General features: G+C 45.1%; 1 protein-coding gene across 1 annotated transcript in view; it reads right to left on the bottom strand.

The window, feature by feature from the left end:
• Positions 1-1,020: 1,020 nt before the first annotated feature.
• The window catches only part of SRPK2 (SRSF protein kinase 2), a 198,531-nt gene continuing 185,458 nt past the window's right edge, over positions 1,021-14,093 (bottom strand). Inside the window, exons 14-17 of the mRNA XM_042781411.1 lie at positions 12,401-12,470; positions 11,654-11,746; positions 11,190-11,282; positions 1,021-1,205 (exon numbers count right to left, since the gene is read on the bottom strand). Of these exons, the coding sequence (XP_042637345.1) occupies positions 1,021-1,205; positions 11,190-11,282; positions 11,654-11,746; positions 12,401-12,470 (441 nt within the window). The remainder of the gene's footprint in view (positions 1,206-11,189; positions 11,283-11,653; positions 11,747-12,400; positions 12,471-14,093) is intronic.

Below are 14,093 nucleotides of genomic sequence, written 5' to 3'. Positions count from 1 at the left end.
GGAGTCACACTCTGCCCACTGCACTGCAAACTGTCTATACACCACACTGGGTTTTAGACAACACCCATGCTTTTCAAAGAAGAAGAAAAAGTTATTTTCATTCCACACACTGAATGTGTTTCTACTGTCCAATTTAATCTATGTATAGTTTAACTTACAGTGCTTGGAGGAGGCAACACCACATGGTACTGGGTTGTCACATTTTTAAAGGGAAATCGCTTTTTGTTTAAAAGTACTTTGAAAAATATGCAAAAATACAAACGGGAGTGCTGCGCTATGATGCATACTTTAGAATGAGAAGCATGTCTTGTCCTCCTTTAAAGTGCCAGCTATGGAATGAAATCTTGTAAACCAGAGACACTGTATAAAATCCAATGGAGAAGGGCTGTTACAAAATGAAAAGTCTACACAACTCCTCGGAGCAGTTAAAGTCGGCTACATGCAACTTTGGCTACAAAGCACTCAAGACTTGGTAGCTTTTCTGAAATTTGAGTCCCCATCCCATATTTAATGGAAATTAACATTTACAGGGTGCATTTACATATTCTATAATACAGGAATGGTGTCCCTTTGCCAGAAGATAAAATAGTACATTTCCTTGCTATTTCTTAATTCCAACTTCATAATTTCTTAGGATTGTAAATTATATAGTACTCAGCTAAAATATTTTTTCATAAATAGTTACAAAACCTGCCAAAACACGAGGGGGAAAGTATTTTTCGTTCAAAAAAAATGACATTTGAATGTCACACAACACAAGAAACAATGCTTAGAGACATGTTATTGTTTCCAGAAGAAAGTGGGTCAGTAAACTACTTAGCTGAAGACAAAAAGACTACCCTTCCCCAGGATCACAGTGCACAGAAAGCAAAATGTCAAACAACTGTACCTCAAAGCAAAATAAAGGTCTGAGGATGAAGCCAGCTCACTTGTAATCCTGTTAAAGAATGAGAGTCACCGTTTAGGTCCAATGTACTGGAAAACATTTGCTAGCTCAGAATGCTATGTTTGTAGAATCTGCTAAGAATTCAACCAAGGGTGTCGAAGGCATTCGCCAGCGGAGGCTCGTTTTTCTGGAACCATTTCTAACATTGGGATCAGGAAATCTGTAAAGTGTGCAGCATCTTCATGAGGCCAACCATACTTTTCCACAAGTACATCAAAGAGGCTCCAGGGCTTCAGCTTGGTGATGTGCCGTAGTTCTCCTACAGGGAAAAAACATGCCAGTGTCAAAAGTAATCCATTTGCATTTCCCACTATTGGTCCAGCCAGGTTCTTATCAATGATGCAGATAAACCACCTGCTCAACACTTAATGGCAATGACGAAGCAGGCTGGCTTTCCCTCCCTAAACAATTATCATTACACGTAGGTATGTATGATTGTGCCATATTTCAAGTACACTCGACAGATATAAATAGGGATCGATTAAAAAAGGGAAGGTTCAAGATTCATGCATATCAGGGAGGCTTATTTAAAAGCAAAGTGTACTGAGTATACCCCAAATATTTTCATCTGCAAAGACTGATGGAGCCTCTCCAATTTGGGATTGTTCTGCAATTTGCAAACAGTGTAGCTAGAACTCTAAGACATAAAACACTATTTAAATCCCTTGGGTCACTATATCTTTGTTAAAATGCAAAAAAAAAAAAAAGACTTTTCCTCTAGAAAACCATTGTCTGATAGGATTTTCTGTGATAACAGGATGATCTGTATCTCCACTGTCCCACATGGCAGCTACTGATCTCATGGACTGCTAGAAAAACAAACCAATCTGTTTTGGACAGAGTGCAGCCAGAATGCTCCTTAGAATGAGAATGGCCAGACTTTGTCTCTACACTTTGGTCATGTTGTCAGAAAGGAGAAGGCTATCATGCCAGTAAAGCAGAGGGTCACAGAAGAAGGGGAAGGCCCTCAACGAGAGGGACTGACACGGCTGCCGCAGCACTCAAGCGAGGCAGCAATTCTGAGGACGTACCTAGGGTTGCTAGGAACCAGAACAGACATGACAGCACCTGACAAGAACAAGGCACACTTGAAAGAGGACCTGACGCTTTGTTTAATTTGTTTAAATTTAAATAGCCACTGTGGCTAGTGACTACCAACTCAGCACAGTTCCAGAAGCCAACCCATATCACACACCATTCATGTCTGCAAATGTGTTGTAAAACCTAAGATTCCAGGACATTACTTTGTAAATCTTGAAGTTATACTTTTCAAAATGTGCTGGCTGCAATATAACATAAAAAGTGTAGACTGCAAACAGCCTTAACCGACACAACACAATGACTAACCACTGAGGAAATGGCCTGTGAATTGTAATGGCTTTTTTTGTAAACTGGGAATGGGGGCGGTGGTAGTGGTAGATTTTTAGGTTAAAGTGCCCAAAGGCCAGACTAACTTCATTAAGAATAACTCGTTTCTGTTAGAAATGTTCACAGGACATCACCCCCTGTTCAAAGAAATGCATCCCTGAGTGCCCCTCTGAGCCTACCCTGAATAGCTCCCACCCGAGGCCACCTGGCTGGGCCCAGAGCAATCCTGAGCCCTACCCCGCGGAGGCCCCAGTTCCTGAACTGCACACAGCTGAGGCTCCACGGTAGGGGAGGAGGCACTCAGAGCGCCCCTGCAACGACAACTGTCTTCATGGTATGCATTAGCAGAGGACCGGTTCTGGCTCTCACAGGTCATCTCTGGAGGCTAGAGCTGTTTCACCCATTTACTGAAGCCAAAGTAGGAGACCCCAACCCCTTGTTTTATTCATAAAGAAAATGAACAAACATCATGGAAAATTAGGAAAACAAAAGGTAGGGAGACCCCATAATCCCACCCTACTGACCCAGTAACTTTTTCTGGTCCAGACCCTTTCTGTTTATAGGCTTACAGAAGTGCAATCACAACATGCACAAAATTCTGTATCACACACTCTTCTAAGAATGTTGAATGTTGCTTTGTTGAAGACATGAGTACGCAAAATAAGTTTCTGGCTCCAGTGGGAGGAATGACCACAGGAGAAGCATCACTTCCAGAGTGGGGGATCAGGTCAGTTTTTATAAGGGAAGGGAACCTGTCACTTTGGAAGTACAAAACGGTGACCTCCTCTGGGGAAAGGAAGTCAAGCCTCAGCAAGAACAATGTGAACTATCACTGAACATACATCCCTTTTTACTGCAGAAATTCTAGTTCTAGGAAGTCAGCATGAGTAAATAAACCTTGACACTCTATCATTTACCCCAATTAAACATACTGACCTCTATATACATGGAAAAGTTACAAATGCTCAAAAACAGGAGACTCTTGGTTTAAGGGGGAAGAAAAAGAATATATTTCTGCTTAATAAATAACGCCCCTCCCCAAAAAAAACATTGCCACTGAGTCAAGTGCACCTCACAATGACCCTATAGGACAGAGTAGAACTACCCCATAGGGTTTTTTTCTGGAAGCAGACTGCCTCACCTCCTGTGGAGCAGCTGGCAGGTTCAAACAGCAGATATTTTGGTTAACTGCCAAATGCTTTAACCATTATGCCACTAGAGCTCCTTAACGAGTGTTACATAGTATTACTTAATAACATGGGGGGGATCATATGGTACGATGTTTGACAGTAAAAGAACAAGGGTCAAGCTCACGTTCTACAGCTACTGACGCTCACTGTGACACGCTGACACAAAGTCTCCGGGAAAAGAGGAGCGCTTTACTGCCCCTCCCCTTCTGTGGCTCGGTATACAGTCCGGGCTGGTGAATGGATGCAACCACCGAGAACCAGTCTGCTCGGAAGAGCAGAGGAATTTAATTCTAAGGGTGCCAATTTTAAACAAAGATCCATCAAGAGACATCAAATTAAGTACAAGCTTCCATGAGGGGAGACAGTAAGCTGACAGAGGCCTTAAAATCTGCATAGGAACAGTGATGAAACCACCACCATGCTGGAAGAGTATGCAAACGATGTATCCGTACATAATTAAAAACTGCTAAAAATATAAAGAACAGCCTAAAATACCTAGCATGCTTGAGTAGGTACCCAGAAAAGACCCCAAACTCAGCCACTGAGTTGATTCCAACTCACAGAGGCTTTCTTGGCTGTAATCCTTATGGAATCAAATTGTCAGGCCTTTCTCAGGTGGCTCCACTGGGTGACCCCCCACGAAAACCTGTGTGCAAAGATGCCACCCACAACAGCAAAACACACAAATACACAAGATAACCCTAAGCTCTGACTAGCACTGAACCACAAGTAACAGCACTCCAATGTAAGGGAAGAAAAGCAGTCCCATAAAGGGTCGGTAAAGGTAACTTAAGGGCAAGTCCCAACCCTCAAGCTGTGTATCAACTGTGAGCAAAAATGCCAACAGTGGCTCATCCAATGAGTAAGGGCTTCACGTCCATTTCCAAGTTCTGGGCCAGAGTGTAGTGAGTAACACAGAAAAATGGCCACCACCACTTACAACAGTAAATGTAATGTAACAATAAAAAAGATAATGAAGTGTTTTAAAAATTACTCCTTTATTACTTACTATTTGCTGCCACTGTAAAAGCAGATTCCTAACAAAGATTTTTTTGCCTTCGTAATTTTTTATCTTAGGAAAATAAATCAAGATATGTTTCACTGAAACCAACTAGATATCTGTGACAGTTTTAAAACCCATTTCCAGCCTCTTTCTTAAGAAATGCTGATTATCCGTCTTTCCTGTGATTAGGAACTATCATCTCATATCAAGTCTCACCTGGGGGCACTCCAACAGGAGCTCAGCAGAGAGATGCGGGGTGGGTAGCCTGCCCTCAGGTGTCATCTCCCAGCAGCCCCTGGGGCTTCCTGATCTGTTCTGAGAGCAGAAATGCCTGAACAGATCCAAGGACAATGACAGGCTCCTCACCCCTCTGGGGTACAGGCTTTGTGATAGGAACCATACCTGCCTGTGTCCAACACGTCCCAGATCGTGAGAGTGTTTTAAGGACAAAAAATGTAGCACTTCCATTAGACTTTTCTTGAAGGTTATTTTAAGTGGTCTGTGAAGAAAAATACTATTTTGTCCATAAAATGGTATTATTCCAAAATTAAAGATAGAGGCATGAGGTCTTATGCCACATGAGGGGCTATAAAGACAAATGACAGTACTGGATGGCAGTGGACACTGGTAATTATGAACTGAATCATGTCAGGTAGATTAAGTTTCCATAGAGGTCACATGGAAAACTAACCTATCAACACATACTGGTACAAAGCAAGAGGCAAAATGCAAGAAAGTTGAACAAGTTCTCATAAAAGCAGACAAAGTACATCTACACAAGTATTTAAGTTAAACATTGCTGCAAACCCTCCTCATACCACATAAAAAAACTAACCCTCAATAGATTACAGACCAAAAATGTAAGCGCTAAAATGATAAAACTCTTGGAAGAAAACAAAGGAGCAAGTCTTCATGACCTTGGAGTAGGCAATGGTTTCTTAGATATGACATCAAAAGCAATAGATAAATTGGAAGTGTATTAAAGCATACAAAAAACTTTTACATGAATGTTCATAGCAGTGTTACTTCAAATAGCCAAAAAGTGGAAACAACCCAAATGTTCATCAACTCATGGTTAAACAAATATGCAATGGAATATTACTCACCTATGAAAAGAAGCAGAACTGCTACCTGTACCTTCTACCCATAATGCTGAGTGAATGAAACCAGACACAAAGGCCACATGTATGATTCCATTTACATGCAATGTCCAGAATAGGCTAATCCACTGAGACAATAAAGCAAGTTAGTGGCTGCCATGAGATGGGGGCACAGGAAAATAGGGGGTGACTGGCTCACAGGAACATGAAGTTTTCTAAAGTGATGAAAATGTTCTAAAATTAGATAGTGATGATGCCTACACAACTTTGTGAATTAACTAAAATCCACTGAACATTTCCAAGGGGGTTGTTTTATGGTATGTAAAATTGTATCTCAATAAAGTTGTAATAAAGTAACTAGTACCAAGCACACAACACACTAGTAACTCTTAGAGTTATTCCAGCATATGTTAATCTATATAGTAAAACCAAATATTTTACTAATTACTACCTCATATTAAATAATAGGAATAAATGGGATGAACTATAATGGGAATGAACTTGAACTCATTATTTCATTGCTTTTTGCAGCCTATGCTCAAATTTAAAATTACTAAAACAGTAACTCTGACTCACCTATGATCAACTGTGTAAACTTGTGGTTTTTATTTGCAGAATATCTGTGTCACTACATTCTGTCCCCGAGGGCACAGCAGCATCACTATTGTGTCCCAGGTCATAATTCTAGCGAGGATGGCCTTTATCCTCCCCCCAGGAATGTGCATGAGGGTAACAGGGGTGCCAGGCACCGATATGCCAGGGCAGTGGGCAGTACCCCAGGACCACATGGCCACTCCACTTCTTGCACACAATGCCTTCCACCTGAGTCAAACACTGGGTAAAGGCTAATTTCTAAAAATTTAATATGCAAACATTGACTGCTGCTGTTCTTTGCCAGGCACCAGTCCCAGTCCTGGGGACTCAGCACTGAGCATAAACAAAGACCCTGTGAACCCCGAGTTTACCTTCCAAGATCTCATTCCGGAAAACACGACTCCTTACTCCTGAGAATTGATGCTTAAAAAGGAACTCTGGTCAAGTCTCGCAGTACAAGGAAACCTTTCTCAGCTCTCTGCCCTACGAGTCAGGCTCCAGCTGAGGAGAAGAGCCGCACTGTCCGGCTCGGCAACTGGCACCCACAGGGACAGAGCAGGGCCTCCGCGCGCCCAGCTCTCCTTCACAGTGTCTCCAGCACCCCCAGCTCAGACACTGTTCTACTGCCCACATCTGGCATTCACCTCTCTTCCCTTTGCAAAGCTGCAGTGATGCGATTAGTTTTAAAGCCTGAAACTAAGAAAATCAACACGGGACAGTGATCATTCCCAGCCTGTGCAGGTCAAAAGCCTTTACAGAAATAAGAAAGGCTGTTGAGTTTTAGGTAATTCTGAAGAGAAATTAAAATCATTCTAACAAGTTTCATTTCAAACGTTAAATATGAAGAATACAGAGTGCAGCATCTCTCCTTAAAACTCAGCCCCTGCAGCCCACTCTCGTCCCCACTTGACCAGTTCCTGGGTCCTGACACTGTCACTGACACAGTGACATGACAGGAAACAGGCATGTTCAGGTGCAGACCCAGGCAGGCCTCTGCCCACCCCACAGGTTCTCACATGCTCTGACCCCTTCCCCTGTATGTAAGGTTTTCAGTCAAGACACAAATCCCTCGGCCCAAGGTCACTTAGAGATCTCAACACAAGAGATGCACTGACCCAGGAAACAAAATTGGAAAAAAAAAACAAAAAAAAACAATTTTCCCTCTGAGCCTTTCATTCTCAACATAGGAAATTCTACTGAAATGATAGCTATTGACACATCAAAAGAAACAGCACTGTTGTTTCTACCATCAGCCGAGGGCTGGGACACTTTGAGGGACCACTCACGTCCTGAGCTCAAGATGGGAAAAAGCTCAAACAGGTACTGATTCCTATCAGACCATGTCTGGTCACAGTGGTTCCTTAAAGATCTTTGACAGCTAACATCCACGCCTGAAGGGAAACTGGCAAATGAACCATGGTGCAGTGAGAGCAGTAATTATATGACCTCCAAAAAAATCCAGCTGCATTTTTCAATTCTAGTCCAAGGAATGACTGACACTAATAACAATGACCATACACTGAATTATAAACAGGAAGACAGGATGTAAATTAGCTGCATTTGACTTTCAGCTTTAACAATGACCCCACTCTTGTCTGATGGCACACGGAGTCCTCGTGTCAGGTGATGATCTCCTCACCCAGGGGCCAAAGACGCAGAAAGATCTGTAACTCACTCTAGCTCTGTTTCCTAATGTGGCTTAAGCAAACTGATGGCAGTTTTCTCTTTATCTGGCACAAAGGCATTTGAGAAAATCTTTTAAATGGGTATGTCTAATAAGTCATTAGGTCCAAAAATATTATTTACAAATACATGCCAAAACACAGCTTTCATACAACAAATCCTTCCCCTCATTCTGAGAATTGGTGAAATCTATTTTCATGACAGGCCCTCATTCGTCAAAACACTATTGCTGTGACTTCTGTAAAAACCCTAATTCCAAATCCTCAGCCATTTTAGACAAACAATTATCAGAAAGGAAGCAATGCCCCAAGTCCTCATCAGCTGAGGGGATTTCTTGCCTCATCCTAAATGCTCCCTCGCAACTACAGGCAAGCAGGAAGAACTCCACTTACCAGGGTCACTCAGAGTCAGCATGTTTGGGGCCTGTCAACAGCAATGATGCCAAATGCGTTTTGACCCCGCAGGTCACCTTAAAGCAAACGCCTCAGGAAGAACCTGTGTGCTCAAGTACTGAAGCATACGGTATAATGCCGACGACGATGTACTGCAGTAGTCCTGACTGTGTACTCTGTCTGACCCCTCACATTCAGGCCAGGGCATGAGCAGGGAGAGTGCAGAGGGACAGGCTACAAGTTCTCTCAGGAGAGAGAGTAGTGTGGGAAAGCCATGTGAAAGCAGTCCCCCAGTTAGGAAGGTCTGCAGGACACTCTCAGATGAACCTGCCCGCCCCTCCAGTATCGGGCACCACCCACCATTCATCACCCTGCTCTGTGAAGACAGCCCCTATCAGATCAGGAGCCTGCGGAAGGTTCTGTCCCCACTACTGGTCTGAAGCCAGATGTTCACAGGTGCTGCCTGTACTGGCTGCCAGTGCGTGGCCAGTGCCCAGTCCAATAGGCACAGACACCTCAGGGCAGTCCTTCCACAAGCAAACGTGACCACGGACTTGGGGAGGGGCACCCCCTTCTCTGCTTCTTCTGGACACAGTATAGGATCACCACCTCCCCAGCTGACAATGGGCAGAGTGAAATGCCGAGCTCCCTGTTAGCTCTTCTGAGGAAAGAGAAGAAGAGTCACAGTAAAGGTATGTTTCTTAGCTGCACATCTTTACCACACCAGATTCCTGTGGTGGGAAAACAGGTCCCAGTCTCTGCTGCTGGAACTGGCCCGTCTGCCTCTACTTGATGACATTGAGCCAGTGCCGTGGCCCAGCACCCTCTCTTGCCTGCCCACTTCTCCTCAGGGGCATCACTGGGTCCATGATGTTCTTGATTTACCTGACAGAGTAGGCTGACAGTGCTTGGTTCAGGGCCCCCTCACCATCAGCTCCTACTAGGTCAAGAGGAGGGCTGTGGCTGGGAGCGCACTATAAAGCCGTCTCCCACAGGCTCAGAAACATTTGGAAATTTGGAAGCAGGTGTCTGCCTCGACTAAAATAACACAATTTCCCTAGCTACATGGAATAACAGCCCACAATAATCCAGAGTTGCTTCAAATAAGTAAAATGTTATTTTCAAATAACATTTTCTGGAAGTTTCTTCGGGAACCTTGGTCCATTCTCTCAGTAGTAACGCTCTTTAGAAGGTCGAAATGTTTACAAGCATTTTCCTGTTTGTAGCTTTTGCTGTAGCCAGAGTAGTAACTGTGATACCATCCTCTTACAGCTTCTTAAGCTAACAATGTGACCTATTCCCCACCTGGCTGATCGCTGAGGATACTGATGCCCTAGCCTTAAGCCCACTCTGTCACCGAACACAGAGGTGACTAGCAAAGCCAGTGCCCTTAGCGCCACACAGCCTGTGAGAATCTGTGTGGGGAGAACTATGCATCCTGCCCCAGATTCTCAGAACTGAAAACTAATGCTGGCTGGCTGATGGCTTTTCCCCTGACAATTTTTTTTCCTGTGATAAACCTTAAAATGCTATCTGCTATGTCTGGTGGTACAGTGCCTAAGGCATCTGACTGCTAACCAGAAGGCTGGAGGTTCAAACCCACAAGCCACTTCTTGGAAGGAAGATAGGGCAATCTACTTCCGTAGTGATACTGCCTCGGAAACCCAAGGAGGGGTCGCTATGAGTCAGGTCTGACTCAACGGCAGTGAGTTTGTCTGAGTTTATGTAGGACATAATTTCACAAGTCACTGTCATCTGGTGGTCCCAGCAAAGTTGAGAGGTGTAGTCAAAGTACTCAAGTAAAGCAAAGCAAGCAACCACCATCTCCAGGGACTGGTGCACTCTTTTCTTAGGTCCTGAACATTTAAGAGGGAAATGTCATTTAAAGGATAAAACAAGGACTGGTTAACAGACCATCACCAAAGTGATTTACTCCACAAGAAATTTCTCATTTCACAGGAAAATAAAAAGTCAAACTGATTTTCCACATTTGGCTAAGGTAGAGAAGATACGAAAAGTATATGGGACTTTCAGAAATTTCTAGAAACTCCACATCCTGCATCCTGCTCACGTCAGTTTTCCAAGTTTTTTTTCTCCCTTCATTAACATAAACTCATCGCCCCTCAGGTTCCTATCTAATCTTTCCAGTTGCTATTGTCAATTAGCCTTCAAAGTTCTTTAAGGAACTCAGAAAAATCTAAACTGGAAAAACACTAAGAGGAACAATTATGCCCATCACCAAAGAATCGGCACTGGGGAATACACTTTAGGAAAAGAAAACAAAATTCCCTTGGGCTTTTGGGTTTATTATTCTTCTTTTCCTGCCCCTAACTAACTGGGGATTATACAGGACAATGATTCAAGGTCATGACAATGGAAGAGGAAGGACAACGTGGAAGTTAATCACCTATGATATGGTGGGAAAGAAAGATTTGATTGATAAGAATGTGATGTGCATAGCTTTCACAGGCCCACACCTACTGCATTAAGCCAGCCCCTCCTACTTCATAATGAAATAGCTCAGAGGACCAAAGAGAGGAGAGCTCGAATCAGAACCAGTCTCCTGGCCGCTTGTGCTGTGCTGCAGAGACGTTTTGCTTGGGCCCATGAGCATGTGGAAAATGGAAAGCTGAGTCTAGCTGGTTTCTGTAAGTCACAGAAACACCTCTTACAAAATCTTAAAGATACAAATTGGTGCTTGAAGTAGGACAAGGGAGAGGTGGGGCGGGGGGTCCCAGGGAAGGCTGTTCTCTTACAGACATCAGTGGCTCAGGCTCCCTCCTGAGTGCTTGCTTCAGCAGACTCCCCGGCTGTACGAGGCCAGAGCCTTCTCCACCGCCCAAACACGAACACACAACTTCTCCTTTCGGGAGAAGACTATGCTGAAAATTAGTGTTGCATAAATACCGTTACCTTTTCTGGTGAAAAACTCCTTGGAATATTTCCCCAACATAGCGTATTTTCGAGGGATTTTCCCCAGCAGTTCAATGATCAATGCTATGTGATCTGCATTGGAAAACATTGCCAGCAAAACAGAAACACATGACAGTTTAATCAGTACACTGCATGCAGACGCTGCCACCGCCCGCACAGACAGAAACAGAGCGGCCGGGCCTTCCCGGGCCTGCCGATTCACTAAGGTCAGAGCCAGAGGGCTCCAGCTGTCAGCGCGCCACCAAGGGGCCGATCCTCAGGGCGGCTGTCAGGACGGGGCCAAGGGCAGGCTCCCCTGTCCGCTTTGAAATCAGCACAGGAATTCTGCTGGGGTTGCTTTTGAATTTAGGAGAAAGGCCTTTGTCACCATTAGTGCTACAATCGGCAGCTGCTATTCCGTTTCTGTCTGCATCGTGGCGCTTTTCAAAAAGAAGAGGTACTACCTCTGCGATTGAAGAATTCCCGAGAATATTTTCCAGATAGAGCAAAGTGCCTTGGGATACTGCCTAGCAGCTCTATGATGTGGGCTATGTGGTCTATGGAGGAGAGAAAAAAGGATACGGGAATGGGAGGGGCAAGGGGAAGGATGGGATAAAAGAAGAGGGAAAAAATTGAAATTAGTAAAAAAGCAGAAACAGATTCAAATCAACAATGTCTGCAGCACACCCATGCAGAGGTTCTGGGGGCTGGCCGGCCGCAGGCACCATCTGGAACGGAGCCGACCGTGACTGACACCAGCTCACCCCAGGGCACCCCAGCACCACAAGCAAACAAGCATGAAGATGGTCAGGTTTGCAGACGGAATTCTGGTCGGAATTCACTGGTTTCCAACTAGGCTCCCAAACAGCACAGAGAAATGGGCAGCAGGTAAGTGGACAAAAGGACCACAGAGAAGCTTCAAGGCCCATACCGTCTGTGCTCTCGGCCAGCCGCCCCCTGCCCTGTAGGAGGTCTTGGGGATAGGCTGCTCAGGCCTGCCAGGCGCCCACACAAACAGCCGGGGCCAGGCCAGTTCGGCCTGCTCACCGGGGTGAGGAGCTCCAAGCTCAAAGGAAAGGTGCCTGAATTTGTGTTTGGGAACCAAAACCCAGCTCTCCTTTGGTAAAAAGCACTCTCCGGAAGCTCAGGGCTCACAGGAGACCCGGCGGAGCACTCAGCAGGCAGCAGCCTCAGCAGGCAGGAGTACTCACCTTCATCTCTGGAATAGTCCTCCCCAGAATGCGGTTCAAACAAGTAATCGCCCGTTGCCAGTTCAAATGCCTAGGACACAACAGATGACATGCTAAGCACTTCACAGAAACCGCCCCCGCATCAGCAATCCTTGTAGAAGAGACCTACACTCTATGAGGATAGGAATCCAACCAAAGAGACCCTAAGGGGCTCCACTGTGCTTTGTTTTCCTTTCTTCAATAAAGTTCAAAGCAGCTTCAGAAATATTTTTGTATCTCCTCTGTAATGGGAGATGTAAGCGTTATGTTTTCTCTGCATTTTATAAGAAACAGAACCGAACTGTCAGTGAGTCAGCCAGCACTGGGCAGGCCGGGAATCCGCCTAGATTCCACCTCAGGGCTGTCTGTCTCCAGAGCCTGCCCTCCACCACCGCACTAACTTGGCCCTCCAAGGCAGATGCAGCTTCTTTGCTTTAGCAAAGGCTAAAGGTTTACGAACCTTCAGGAACTGAGGGCTACTTTCACCATCTTGTGTATTTCCATAACCATTTCATTAATCTCTGACTCAACCAAAGGAGAACACAGAGCTAAGAGAGGCCCTGTCCCTGCCCCCAGGCCCATGATGAACCCAATCACTCTGCAGTCCCTTCTGAGGACAGTCAAGGAGAGCTGCTCTGCACCGCCAGTGCTCGCCCTCAGCCCGCGCTTCGGGGATCCCACTGGTTTCCATTTCTACCAGGAAGTCTACTTCCCTTGCTCTCCCAAAAAATCTTTGTTTGTTTAATTAGGTAACAATATACAAATTCAGCAAGAGCTATTGCTCTGTTGGAGCTCTGGTAGCATAGCGGCTAAGGCACTTGACTGCTAACCAGAAGGCTGGCGGTTCAAATCCACCAGCCACTCCTCGGAAGGAACATGGGGCAATCTACTTCCGAAGTGATACTGCCTCGGAAACCCAAGGAGGGGTCGCTATGAGTCGGGTCTGACTCGATGGCACACAACAATAACATTGCTCTGCTGACCAAATAACATAATTAAACACACACACCCCTACACCCACACCCACAAAGCTAAAGCCCATAGCTGGTTTGCCCCATTCGTACTTGAACTCTGAATCAGATCTTGCTGTTGGAATGATGCTCAGGGGCCCGCCCTGCTTCATTTCTGCCTATAGGTCAGTGACCTCTCTAATACCCTCGTCCAAGACCTACACCCCTGGAAGACTGTCATCCTCCCTAGGGAACCCCCTGCCCACTGCTGCCCTTCTGCCACTGAGCAAAGTAAAGTACATGGACCAACCAATCTTTTCTCTGGTTCAATAACACAGAGCATGGAAAACACAAGAACACAGTTCTGGCTGGATGCAGGCCGTCTCCCCCAGCACTGCATCAGCAAACTAAGAGCAGGCTCCCAGAGTGGCCTGGGGTCACTTCTTTTCACTCGCTTGCTTTCCTTTGTAACAAGACAGCATGTGAACAAGGAGCTCTGATGATACAGTGATTAAGGCCTTCAGCTGCTAACAAAAAAAAAAAAAAAAAAAAGGTGGGTAGTTCGAACCCACAAGCAGTTCCATGGGAGAAAGATGAGACAGTCTGCTTCTGCAAAGATTTACAGCCTTGCAAACCTTATGGGGCAGTTATGTTCTGCCTTATAGGGTCACTGTGAGTCGGAATTGACTTGATAGCAGTGGGGTGAGGCATTTGAACAGTGAAGG

The sequence above is a fragment of the Orycteropus afer genome, unplaced genomic scaffold (assembly GCF_000298275.1).
Source record: "Orycteropus afer afer isolate SDZICR_OR568_19922 unplaced genomic scaffold, OryAfe1.0 scaffold00007, whole genome shotgun sequence".
NCBI lineage: Eukaryota > Metazoa > Chordata > Mammalia > Tubulidentata > Orycteropodidae > Orycteropus > Orycteropus afer.
The sequence above is the reverse complement of the archived record's forward strand: the minus strand, read 5'-3'. Positions and strand labels throughout refer to the sequence as shown.